General features: G+C 30.1%; 1 protein-coding gene across 2 annotated transcripts in view; it reads right to left on the bottom strand.

Annotated features, from left to right (window-relative positions):
- Positions 1 to 1,812: 1,812 nt before the first annotated feature.
- Positions 1,813 to 14,067, bottom strand: part of LOC100205268 (protein LSM12 homolog B) — a 60,781-nt gene continuing 48,526 nt past the window's right edge. The window contains exon 4 of one of the 2 annotated variants that reach the window (XM_065810706.1): positions 1,813 to 1,987. In XM_065810706.1, coding sequence (XP_065666778.1) covers positions 1,964 to 1,987 — 24 coding nt within the window. In that variant the 3' untranslated portion in view covers positions 1,813 to 1,963. Of the gene's footprint in view, positions 1,988 to 9,085; positions 9,167 to 14,067 lie in introns of those variants that run through there. The other variant, XM_065810705.1, reaches the window with a different exon arrangement.

The following is a 14,067-nucleotide window of genomic DNA, read 5'->3' as shown; positions in this document are numbered from 1 at the left end:
AAATAAATAATTGTATATTCGAAATATAGGTTTATTTGCTGTTACAGGTAGATAAATAAAAGCTTTACGCGTTTTTAACAGTGTGAACACTGATATTATAGTTCATTATCTTGATTTTAATTAACTTTTTTTACAAATAAACGCCCATCTCCCACCTAATACACCACTGTTTTATTGATGCACCTAGTACACCACATCATGTTTAATCTCGAGAATTCTTTATCGAGAACTTCTCGAGCAATTTTATGTTTCAGAGATGTATTAGAGAGATATGGAACTGAAAGAACTTATTGAATTAGCTTTACTTGTGGATTGCAATACAAGATGGACTACAATGGAAATTAGGATAAAACGATTTTAAGAATAAAGGACGCCGTTAAAAAGGCTTTATCGGAACCAAATTTAAATCAGAGAAGTTAAATCAAAACGAAGAAAGTTTATCTCTGGTTTACGATGTTAAAAGTTGGTGGCCAGTCCACTATAAAAGAAACTTTACCTCAGTCGAAACTATGAAAAAACCCAGAAACCAACAAATTTCAATTTGTAATCTGCAAACTTTACCATTTTCAATACGATTGTGACATTATAAGTCAATGTAAAGTCAGTGAAATTATAAATGGTATTGTCAAACATACTTTTAAGATAAGAAAAAATACTCAAGAAAGTGTGAACCTGCCAGAACATCTTATTTACCCAAACGGAAAGATTCAAATAAAATCTGCTATATTGAATGACTTAAGAAAATGTTTTAAGTATATCCCATATGATCTTATTGACTTTTATAATGAACTACTGCAATGGCCTACCGTCGAAAGCAACGATGGTGAAGCAGAAGATGTTGGGAAAAATGATTAGGCATAGCTGATAAAATTGCTGCAATAGACCTTTTTTTCTTATATTTTTTGTTGAAATTTGTAAACAGTTCATAAATATACACTTTATAAAGATTTATTGCAGTTTATGACATCATTAAAATCAAAAATAAAATCATAACAAAATTAGCAGTAATTATTTGTTAAATGTTGAAAGGGCTGAAGTCCACAGCGTTAATTGGTTTATAGGTTTTTTAAAAATAAATATAAAAAAATATGTTTCTTTTCAAGGTGAAAAAAATCTCTTTGAAAAAAAAAATTATTAAACCATTAACAAAAATTTACTAAGCGGTTAGTGTAGTTTTCTTTTTTAGTTTCCCGAAAGTTTACATTAATGGACTTAAAAAAACAATTAGGATTTAAACTTTCTTTACAGAAAACGAATTTACTTTGAGTTTAAATACCGTTAATATCATTTCAAAGCAAAAAAATTGCATAAAACTTAATTTCTATTTAAAAAAATAAATCAGAATAAAGCTCTGGCCACTTTGAACTCGTAGTGCACCATTTATGTAGTTATTTGGTTTTATAACTATATAAAAAATTGAAAGTAATTTTTTTTTAAATTCAGGGTTTTGTTACAAAATTTAGACTCGAGGTGACCCTTTAAATCCATTTACATTTTAGAAAAACTTCATGAATGGTTTTCTTTTGAGACCCAATATAATACATTTTAGTTTTGAAAATAGGTTTTTTTGATACATACATATATGTATACATTCATTTTATCATTAATTCATTTTTTTGTCGTTTTTTTAAAAATCAATTTATGTGGACTTTGCGCGTTTTGCAAATGCTCTTCATATTTATTTTTCATGTTTAATGGCTACTTATTTTTCATGCTAATATGAGCAATTAAATTACTAATAAAATAAACAACAACAACAAATTTGAAAAGAAAAAAAATTAATGTGCACAGTATTAAAGAAATAACGTGAGGTAAGGAATGAAAAATTGTTTATTTAATGCAAAAACAAATGATTTTACATAATCTTGTTTTTAACAGCCAATGGTTTATGTTGTAGGACAATCAATCACATTTCAGGCAGTGGAGTATATCGTAAAATATTTGCTTTCAATATAACACGGGGCTAACCAAAATAAAACTTGCTGGCCTAAAAATACATATTACATATCAAATGATTTCTTTCATATAATTTAACTAAAATTAATTAACAATTTTATAAAGAACACATTTTTGGAAATTTTCCATAAAAATTCTATTGAAAAAGTCACAGGTAAAAAATATTTCAAGTTTTCCTTGAAGGTTACATAAATAATATAAATGTTTTTACGTATTTTTTTAAATAAGTTGAAGATAATAACTCTCTAGTATTTATGTAAGTCTAAAAATTTTAGATCAGGATGACCATCAAATTTTTTTTCGGGGGCCCGGGAGGGCTGTATATATATGTATATGTATATACATATATATACAGCCACTGTAGTGGGTGGCCATTGAAATAGGGCCATTGAGTTTTCTACACATTTTTGTGAAATTTTATCCATAATGTAAAAAAAAAATAAAAGTTTACGGTAAAAAAATAATTAAAAATTTAAAGAATAGTTGTTTATTATCAAATATAAATATAAAAACAAACGAATTTTTATTTTTTATATATAAAAATTGTAATGTTATCAATATTTTGTAAATCCACCCTTTGCTGCTATAACAGCTTCTACTCTCCGTGGCATGCTGTCAATGCATTTCTGTGGCAATTCTTTTATGTGAGGGTTTCGATGCCAAGCTTCAATTAGTTTTTCAATAAGCTGGCTTTTATTTGTCACCAGTTCTTTTGAAGAAACTCCTACAGATTTTCTATAGGATTAAGATCCGGGGAATTTCCTGGCCAATCCAGCAGTGGAATTTTTTTCTCTCCAAGAAACTTTTTAATGGATTTTGCCGTATGGCATGGGGCAGAATCTTGCATTAGGAATGAGCTTTTGCTCCAAAACTTCTTTGTATTGGTCCTGCCTCATTGTTCCTTGGACTATGTAAAGCCTTCCCGTACCCTTACCACATATAACGGACCACACCTTAATTGACAATGGATGTTTTACTGTCTCGATAATGCAGTCTGGATTAAATTTTTCACCCACCCTTCGTCGCACAAATGAGGCTTTGTCGTCCAAGATCTGAAACGTGGATTTATCAGAAAAGCACACCTGAAAACAAATGTTTCAAAAAATGTTAGTCTTTCATTAATCTAAAGAAAATCGAGAAATAAAGCAGAAAATGACATGTTTAAGAAATAAATACCTTTCTCCAATCATCTGTTGACATATTGCGGTGTTTTATAACCCATTTTAGTCTTTTATCCGTTAAGCGTCTCCTGACTGTGCGATCACTAATATTAATTCCAGCATCTTTAATCAATGTTGTAATTATTTTTCTGGGTTTCTTTCTATTCTCCAAGCAAATATTCCTAATAATTCTCTTAGACATTGGCGTTGAAAGGCGTTTTCCTTTACAGTTTTTACGGAGTGTGGATATAGGGTTTTCGCCATTTTTTATTTTTGATGCTATTCTTTGCACAGTCTGCCTAGAAACGCCAATTCTTCTTGAAATTTCTCATTGAGAATAGTTAGTGTTGCTTAAGTGACATTATTTCACTTTTTTTACAAACATTCACATCTTTTTTTTAACCCATTGTCAGAAACTTTAAAAAATTTAAAAGACAAATAAACTCACTACAAAAATATGTAAAAGAAAATTAAAAAAAGTTGAAATAATGTATATTTTTGGAAAAACTACTTTCAAAGAAGTCTTTCACTTAATAAAACACTTAAAAAATTAAAATTTTGAAAAATAGTCAGTTAAAAATAACGTTTGAAGAAAGATCCTCAACACACACACAACAAGCTTCGGCACTCTACAAATGGTAACTGAACACAATTTTACGGTTTTACTTGTCAAAACATGCAAAATACAGTGTTGCTAGCAACAAAATAGTGTTGCCTACACAATAATTTGTAATAATGTCGTAAATAATTATGAAAAATTGTGAACTTTACGTTTGAAAGGTGAATTAATGCTGACAATATAACAAAAAACGTGATGGCCCTATTTACGAACGTCAATAAACACGAGTTTCTCTCGATACTAAATTTATTTTTTAAAAGAAATTTTCGCTGGATTGTTGTGACCAGCGTCCTCAGCTTGAAAGTTTTTTTTTTTTTAAAAAACGGCAGTTCTATTTTATGTCAATGGGATGGTTTCATCTTTTTCCGACGTAAGTGCACCATAAATGGTGTCCGAAATTTTGTTGACACATACTGTCCCTCATCTAAATTGATACCGTTTTGTCGAGGGGCACATTGGTGGTACTATATTTCAAGTACCTCACGAACTTTCCTATCAAACTTTTTAGCATCAATTATTAGAGTTCTGCAACTGTCCTAGTTAATTTGTTGTGTACAATGTCTCATGTGTGTGGCTAATGCAGATCGTTCTGTTTTATTTCCTATTGTACTGTTTTTGCGTTGATGCATGCGTGTTTTTATTCGCATTTTCGTTTCACCTATATACTTTTTGCTACAATGACATTTAATAAGGTAGACTCCTGGGTGGCTGTTCATTTGTAGTTTGGATTTATTTCTTGATGTTAATATTGTCTCTAGGTTCAGGTTTGATTTAAAGACCGTTTTATATCCTGCCTTCTAAAACACCTTACGTAATTTGGGAGACAATATTGGTACCCAAGGTAATGAAATCGTAGGATACATACTGGTGATGTTTTCAATGTTTTTAGTAGTCACTAGTGACTTTTTGTTCTTTCGTTTTATATCTTTTATGATTTTTATGAGATTGGACTGTTTGTAGCTATTTTTGACAAATACTTGAATAAGGAATTAAAGTTCATTTTCTATATGTTTCTGAATGCATACATTAAATGCTCTATGTACGAAACCCTTGAATATTCCATTTAAAATTTGTGGGTCATGGTTTGATGTTGCCTTAACTTGAATGTTAGTAATTGCATCTTTTCTGTGTATTTTAAATTCGTATTTACCATTTTTGTTATTTATTATGCATATGTCTAGAAAATTTAGTGTTTTTTTGTCATTTTCAAATTCGATAGTATATTGTATTTTTGGATGCAGTTGTTAAGTATTGTCTTAAATTGATCAGCCTGGGCAATTTTAGGGACTCTCGCATGACTGTCATCTACGTATCTATAAAATGACTTTAAATCAATAAGTGGGTTGTTTTTCAGCGCTATATTAAGTGCTCTTTTTTCAAAATATTGAAGAAAAGATTCAGCTAAAACTACAATAAGGAAAGACCTATCGGACCTGAATTTTCAAGTTCATGTATTTCATTGTTCCATAAAAATTATGGTCGGTATAAACATAGTTCTATCAGAATTTTTATTTCTTTCATATTTAATTTTGTCGCTTTTTTAAAATTATCGCTCATCTCCAATAAACTTATGAATACATCATTTGCTCCTTTAAAAGAAATTGACGGGTATAAGTTTATAACGTCTAATGATACCTGAATTTCGTCACTGGATATGTCCCACAATTTTGCTTTTTTTACGAATTGTTGCGAATTTTTTAATCGAGTTGGGTTTTCATTTAATATTGGTTGTATTACTTTTACTAAGTAATTTGAGATTCCGTAGTTTGGTGTGCCTATTGTGGATACTACAATTCGCATTGGGTAAGATTGTTCAGGCTTATGAGCCTTCACTACACCATACATACGAGGTGGTATCCGGTCACTGGGATAAATACACTCATATTCATCTTTTGTGAACCAACCTTTTTTATTTAATTTTGATAGTTGGACTTTGATTTTCATTGCGTAACTTTGTGTCGTATCCTCATTGATAATTTTAGTTGGTCCAATTTGTTCTCGAATCTTTTTTATTGCTTTATCATGAGGGATCGTTACAAAGCGTTACAAAAAAGTGTGATAGGAAAGTTTGTGAGGCACTTGAAATACAGTACACCAATGTGCCTCTTAACAAAACGGTATCAATTTAGATGAGGGAAAATCTGTGTCAACAAAATTTTGGACACCATTTATGGCTCACTTACGTCGGAAAAAGATGAAACCATCCCATTGACATAAAATAGAACCGGCGTTTTTTTTTTAAAAAAAACTTTCAAGTTGAAGACGCTGGTCACAACAATCCAGCAAAAATTTATTTAAAAAAATAAATTTAATATCGAGAGAAACTCGATATTAAATTTATTTTTTTAGTTTACATACTCTCATACATGATGTCTACATTTAAAAAAATATACATATACATATACACATATATATATATATATATATATATATATATATATATATATATATATATATATATTATATATATATATATAAATATAAATATATATATATATATATATATATATATATATATATATATATATATATATATATATATATATGTATATATATTTTAAAGAAAAACACGATTTTTTTAACCTTGACATGTTTCGTAGTTCACATACTACATTTTCAAAAGATGAAATTACAAATTTAAAACTCTGGATATAAGTATAAAATCAAAATTTGAAGACATTACAGAGAAATATTAACAGACAACAATAAATCCATATATCAAATCAGTTGCAAAATTAGCATCTGCTAAGGTTGCATCTCTTTATCGAGCTCGTCACTTTCTTACTTCGGATTCTATTCTCTATCTCTATAAATCTCAAATCCGGCCTTATATGGAATACTGTTGCCATATCTGGGGCAGATCTTCTAACGATGCCCTTTCTCTTTTAGACAAGGTGCAAAAACGCATTGTAAACATAGTTGGACCTGCTCTTGCAGCCAACCTCCAACCATTATCACATCGTCGTAATGTTGCTTCTCTTTCTCTTTTCTACAAATACTATAATGGGCACTGCTCTAAAGAGCTAACGTCTCTTGTGCCATCTACTAAAATTCATTCTCGTGTTACTCGTCATTCAATTAAGTCTCATCCTTTTTCTGTGACTGTTCCTGTTGTGCTCTAAAAACGCTTATTTGACTAGTTTTTTTCCGCGACATCAGTTCTTTGGAATTCGCTTCCTTCATCTTGTTTTCCTGATTCATATAATTTGCAATCCTTTAAGTCGTCCGCCAATCGTTATCTTGCTCTACAATCTTCATCTTTTCTCTTTCAGTAACTTCCAACTTTAATTAGTGGCCTTGTTGGAAGCGAAGATGTTTTATAAAAAAAAAAAATTTAGCGAACAATTATGTATATAAATACACACCATCTGAAGGTTATCTAAGGAAACACAAAATATTGAAGAGACTAAAGAAAAATGAAAGCATTATAATCACAAAACCAGACAAAGGGAATGTTATAATTATTTTTAATAAGGTTGACTATATTAATTCTTTAACTAATATTATAAGTGATAAAACTAAATTTAAGGAGTTAAAAGACGAACCAACTATTAAAAGAGAACAATCTTTACAAGGGTATCTTAGGAAACTAAAAAAATAATAATTGTTTTGAAAATGATGTTTACTATAACATTTATCCTGTTGGTTCACAAACAGCAAGAAATTATGCTTTACCTAAGATGCACAACCTCAGTAAAGATTCTTCTCTACCACCTTTTAGACCAATTATTTCAACAATCGGGACATATAATTATAAACTTGCCAAATATTTTTCTGATTTATTGTCTCCTTATATACCTAAATTTTACTCCACCTGTGACTCTTTTTCTTTTGTTGAGAAATTAAAACAAGTTGATATAACTAACAAATATATTGTTTCCTATGATGTTGAAAGCTTATTTACTAATATTCCACTTAATGAAACTATAGATATAGCTACTGATTTATACTTTAAAGATGAAACGTGTTTAAAATATTTTTTTAAAGCTTAGTTCAAAAAACTACTTCAAATTTCAACATCCGGTTCTCATTTCTTATTCAACGGGAAGTATTATGATCAATTAGATGGCGTTGCCATGGGTTCTCCTTTAGCGCCAATTCTAGCTAATATTTTTATTGGGTTTCACGAACAAAAATGGGTTAGTAATTGCTCTTCCTCCATAGCGATTTTTTATAAACGTTATGTGGATGATATTATCGCTGTTTTTAATTCAGAGTTTGAAGCTCAGGAATTTTTTACACATCTCAATAAACAACATAAAAACTTAAAATTTACGATGGAAAAAATACAAGATAATCAAATTGCCTTTTTAGATGTTCTTATCAATAAGTATTTTATTTTTTTGCTATTTACGGTATTATAATTTGTATTATAATTTTTATAGGTTTATAACAATTCTATTTGTCTGTTAATATTTCTCTGTAATGTCTTCAAATTTTGATTTTATATTTATATACAGAGTTTTAAATTTGTAATTTTATCTTTTGAAAATGTAGTATGTTAACTACGAAATGTCAAGATTAAAAAATATCGTGTTTTTCTTTAAAATATATTCACAATTATTGTTATTGCGTTGCTCAAGATATATATATATATATATATATATATATATATATATATATATATATATATATATATATATATATATATATATTTATACATATTGTCGCATGAAAATTATAGGGTTCTATCTGCATTTTTTAATGTTAAAAGAATCTAACAATTAAAGTTTTAATTAATAATTAATGATAAAAACAAACAACTTTGAAAATATTATGAGTAATAATATATTTTTAATAATGAAACCATAATAACATAAACGACTTGTAATTTATAACTTAAAGAATAATAGCATTAAAACATTTTAAAATTAAATATCGAAAGTTAAGTTCTCACAACATAAAAAAATGCAGATAGAACCCTATAATTCTCATGCGACGATATATATATACATACATATATATATACACATATATATATATATATATACATATTTATTAGGGTGGCTCAATAACTTTTTTTTCGAAAATCAAAATGTGGAAAAGTTTAATTGCTATCATTATGTATTGGTAGCTTATGGTGAAAATTTCAGGCTTCCAAATCAACTCGAAGGTAAAGTAGGTGGTTTTAGACAATTTCTATATAATAGATTTTTTCCCGAATATTATATTTTAAAGGTCCGAATATAGATTTAATATATATAGATAGTTCTAAATTTAAAACACTCACAAAAAACTGGTTTCGATATAAAATATATCTAATAGAATAAGGAAGATATAGATTTTGTGTGACAATTTTATTTCAGATAATAGTTCTAAATTGAGTTGAAAAGCAAGAAAAATGTGATGACAGTGGTGATACTTATTAGATGTTCTTCAGGTACTTCTTTATAACTTTCTTGGATACTTGCTGTCTGTTTTTATGGACAACCTAGAAAATAATAAATAAACTTAAAAAGGCAGGTTATTTTGTATAATAATTAAATAATCCAGGCTCTAAAATTCCAAGCATTTGAAATTAATAGTTTAGTTTATTAAATAAAATAATATGGAAATACTTTAAACAGTTTTACGGACATTATTGTATAGCATGTGCGTACATTGGGTGAGGGGAAGGGGTTGTTAGGTGTAAATTGTTAGGTGCAATTGACTTTATTTGTTATTAAAAATGAGCATGATTTGTTTTTGCTATTCTATATTGCCTAATTTTTCAAAAACGACTCCCTCCCCCTAACAATTACACGCTACAGGTCTGTATAATGTTTAGTAATAACCTGAAGAGTATCCTGAAGTCTATCCTCATTATTTGTCCTTTCAATAAAGTCTTGGATCAGCTTTATGTTACGTTTTGCCCAATCATTTACCACTGCAAGCTGATTTGCACAAGCAGAGAACTTGACAAATGACTTTAAGGCTCTCTCACTTTTGCAAGCAGCTATACCCTTCTCCCTCCACAGCAAAAGCACTTCCTTAGTGATTTCTTGGAGAAAAAAGAGAAGATAACTTTGCTCAGTGACAAAATCATCAAGAGATGACATTGGAACAACAACTGGGTGGATTCCAGGTTTATCAAGCATCATATATTTTTTTTCTGGAACGGCAAAACACAGCAATTTGTTAAGGATGTTGTTCTTGATGTCGGCATCTAGATCCCCGTCAGCAAGAAACAAAATCACAAGCTGGGGAGCTATCTAGCTCTCCAGCTTGTGGTTTTGGCACCTACTTGGTACCTACCAAGCGTGTCATAGAAGGCTTTTGTTGAGAACTTTTCCCTCTCTGCATTGGCTTTGTAATCATCTCAAAAGCTCTTAGGTCATTTAAAGGAGCTTGAGTTGCCATAGGGCTCTTCAGAAAGAATAAACCATTAAAAAACAATGTAGTTAATAGCAGTGTTTATGTTCTTGAGAGTAGCAGACACTAATGTTTTTAAATCTTTCGATGATAGTTCTGTGTCATCTGCAGGACAAGAAGGAAAAGACAGTAAATCATAAACCTGGCCTCATGGTGGACTGCCGGCTGCTTAAAGAAGAAATTAGGTATATTTGCAACATAGACATATAAATTACTGGATATGGCATAGGCATACTTGACGATATAATTTTGGAAAACATTTTGAAGCCGAGCTAACAGTTGAAAAAGTGACGTAGAGGGAGCAAAACAATTTTAGAAAAATTCATAAATAATAGTTTAATAAATGTAATATAATATATGTATTGTAAAGCATATTTCATATGTATTGTAAAGCATATTACAAAAACTTTATTAATAGTAATATGTATTAATATGTTTCAAGAGAATTTATTTAATGAGCTTGTACAATTTTAATTATTAAGTTATTAGGCTCATGACTTGAGCCTATTAACAGTTTATCACTTGAGTCAAGACACCCGAGGATTTGATAATAAACAGTTATTTAAAGTGAAGTTGTACTAGCAAATAAAATATACATATATAAAAAAATATATATATATAATATGAATATATAATGTAGACATTAATTTCTTTTACTGATTTTTGACCAACACAAGTTTGGTTAGTTTGTTTCGAACTTGTACTCCTTGTATATAATTTGTTGCGCAGGATGAGACATGGTATAAACGTACATCTAAATAGACGTCTTTAATCAAATTGACCAGTTTAACCAAATGATTATCTTCCACTGGAAGTTCCTGGATGTGATTTGTAAGTCTTTGAAAAATTGCTTTAGAAAATTGTTGACGACGGATAGTTATTTTTAAATATGGAATAAATTTCATAAAAAGTTGCCTGGAATACTGTCTTATAAACTTTTCAACAAAAGAACAAATTACAATAACATCTTTTGATGGATGAAGTAGACCACCTCTACTTTTTTGATCGACAAGTAAACTTTGTGAATTATCATCAGTTATGCAGTACAGGCCTTATATTAAATAGATCTTTTCAGTTTTCTACTAACAAGTCCACCTTTTTTTTTTGTTATTACACTTCCCCAAGGCCCAGAAGGCCACTACAGATGAGGAGGCTACTTAATTGAGGTTATAACCCTCTCTCAACTCTATAACTCCGAAACACGAACCTTGACGAACAAGGCCGCTGCGCGGAGAAACAAGTTGAGCGCGGTACTACCAGGGACGTGGTGGGGATTGAACTCGGAACCTCTCGCTTATGAAGCGAGCGCTTTACCACTACACCACTACCGCATTATATTTCACCACTTCTTCAGAATATTTAGACAATTGTGATGGTTCCATAATACTTACTGGTGTAGAACCACCTGTATATTTCACCACTTCTTCAGAATATTTAGACAATTGTGATGGTTCCATAATACTTACTGGTGTAATATCCTCATTAGCTATAAATAAAGTTGAATCATTGTCATTAAGTTTACATTCCTGATGATTCACAATTCCTTTTGTTACAGAAAGTATTTCTGCAGCATCCTGAGCTAAACAATTACCAGTTTTTATGTTTTGTAATGAGTGATGTACTAACCAATACATTGTCATAAACTGTTTTGTGATGGAATACTATTAAAACCACCTTGACTTTTAACATCACTAAAGAACATTTCAATATGATCTTGAGTTTGTATGTCAACAAGAATTTAAATTGGCTCTCTGGAGATAATATCAAGCATCAGCTAAATTGAATTACTGATTGAAGGCTAAAGATAAATCCAATGAAGCTGGTTTTTCTGTTTGTTTTATAAATTAAGTTATCAGCACTGTCTGTCAAACTGGACAAGTACTGACATACTATATTGACAAAATTTGTACAGTGTTTCAAATTGCTTAAAGAGATAGGAGCTTTATAATTTTTACCAATAAAATTCTGACTGTTTAGTAAATCAAAACTTTTGTCTATAAGCTGAATGAAATTGATAGTTGGTTTACAATCTTGAAACTCTTTTAATTTTAACTTGTTTGCACAAACATCAAGGCATCTGAAACACTTTGAAGGTTTATACTGCCGATTTCACTTTCATTTTTTGTTGTTTCCATTCCATATAGTGTTTTTTCAGTTTATTAGCAGCATGAATTCCTTCTTTTGATTGAAGCTCATACAATTGTTCAATGAAAGCATAATTAATAATACCAATGTTACTGTCTTTTAGCAATTTCTTTTCACCAAAGCAATTTCTATCTAATTTTAACATACGGCAAGCATCAAGAATTAAAAATACTGATTCTGCACTTACTGGATGTTCAAAGTATGGTTTCAGATATCTTATATCACAAAAGCCATCACCAAGAATCTTCAACATAGATAAATTTGCAGCTGTACCATCAAAAGTTAAAGAAATAACTTCAACTCCATGAACTTTGATGAGACATTCAGAAATGTCTCATCAAAGTCCATCTGTTACAAAATATGCTATTGGGATCTTCCAATGTCCATCAACAGCACCTAACAACAAAACAAAATCATCTTTAGCAACACTAACACTACCATTATTAAATCCTGTTCCATAATTAACAAAGCCATAAGATTTATGTCCATTATCCGCCCCTTTAACACCAAGACTAAGACTATTTAGAGTTGTTGTGGCTTCATCACTAATAAAACATTATTCTTGTAATTCATTGATCATATTTTGAAGTTTCGCAACTTTTTTTTTGAGTCTGCGCTTTTGTTGCATTACACATTTGATACATTTTTTCTGTAATTTATAAGTATTTAATACAAAAGCATTCAACACAAAAGACAACTTCTTGTTGACAGTTTGCAAATTGTCTGAATCAGTTTCCATACAATCTTCTACATTTATTTTTTTCTTTGTACTAATCACCTTTTCTTCATAAGTATTCTCAAAAACTGTCGTTTTTTTCTTTATCTGTTTTTTCAGCATTTTTTCTGTTGGTGCTTTTCAAATTTTACTAGTGATTGTATATACATAATATATACGCTGATTAAACTTAACTTTTCTGCCCTTTTGTCATCAAGGTAAATTTTGCTTGGCTTCAATTATTTCTGCCTATGCCGTATCCAGTAATTTACATATCTATGATCTGCACCCAGGAAGTAGATACTTGTAGTCTCCTCTCTGGAAAGTGTTTCTCTGAAGTGCTGTGGTGCAAAATTCTTTAGTTTAAACTTTAGCCAGAGAACAGGCCTCCCCAAAGCATAAACAATAACATTCCTTATAGTTCCTTTGTTCTTTCTTGTGTTGCTAGCTGTGGTGTCAGCACACAGCTTTCAGGAGAAGAAAACGCTTATAGCTATCCTTTCATGACTTGTGTACGGCCTTACAATTTTAGCGTCAAGTGAATCACTAGCTTTCATATCACTAGCTTGAGATCTTCAACTCCTCAATATTAATACCATCAGCTTTATAAAGAGATGTCAATAAACAGGTTCATGGTCAAACACCAATACCATATCTTGTCATAATTGGGATTCAATTGTTTAGAAGTTAATCCATACTTAGCTGAAGACTAACTTTGCTTTCATTTTTGTTGTTTACTTTCTTGCAGTAGCTTCCTTCTGGTAGACTTAGAGCCTTGAATCTTTTTAGGAATTGGTACTCATTGATCTTGCTGGTAATTTTGTTTCGGATTTGCTGCTCTGTGAGTATGAAATTTTTGTAGAATCCAACTTTGCCTCACAAGTTTACTAGTTTTCTCAAAATGCAAACACCTCTTATTTTCTGTTGCCAATTCTCTTTACACATTCTTTCTGCTAACTTGCTGCATTTCAACTTTTTAACTTTTTCCAGAAGCAAGGGCACATTTAACTTTACATCTCATCTTGGTAGTGCTATAAAAATGTCAAATGGTTAAGTACAAATAAACAGATGAAATTCAGAAATTTTTCAGATGTTACCTAGTTCTTTTTTAATGTTTAGCC

This window comes from Hydra vulgaris, chromosome 11 (genome assembly GCF_038396675.1).
Source record: "Hydra vulgaris chromosome 11, alternate assembly HydraT2T_AEP".
Lineage (NCBI taxonomy): Eukaryota > Metazoa > Cnidaria > Hydrozoa > Anthoathecata > Hydridae > Hydra > Hydra vulgaris.
This window is presented reverse-complemented; position numbering and strand designations above follow the sequence as displayed.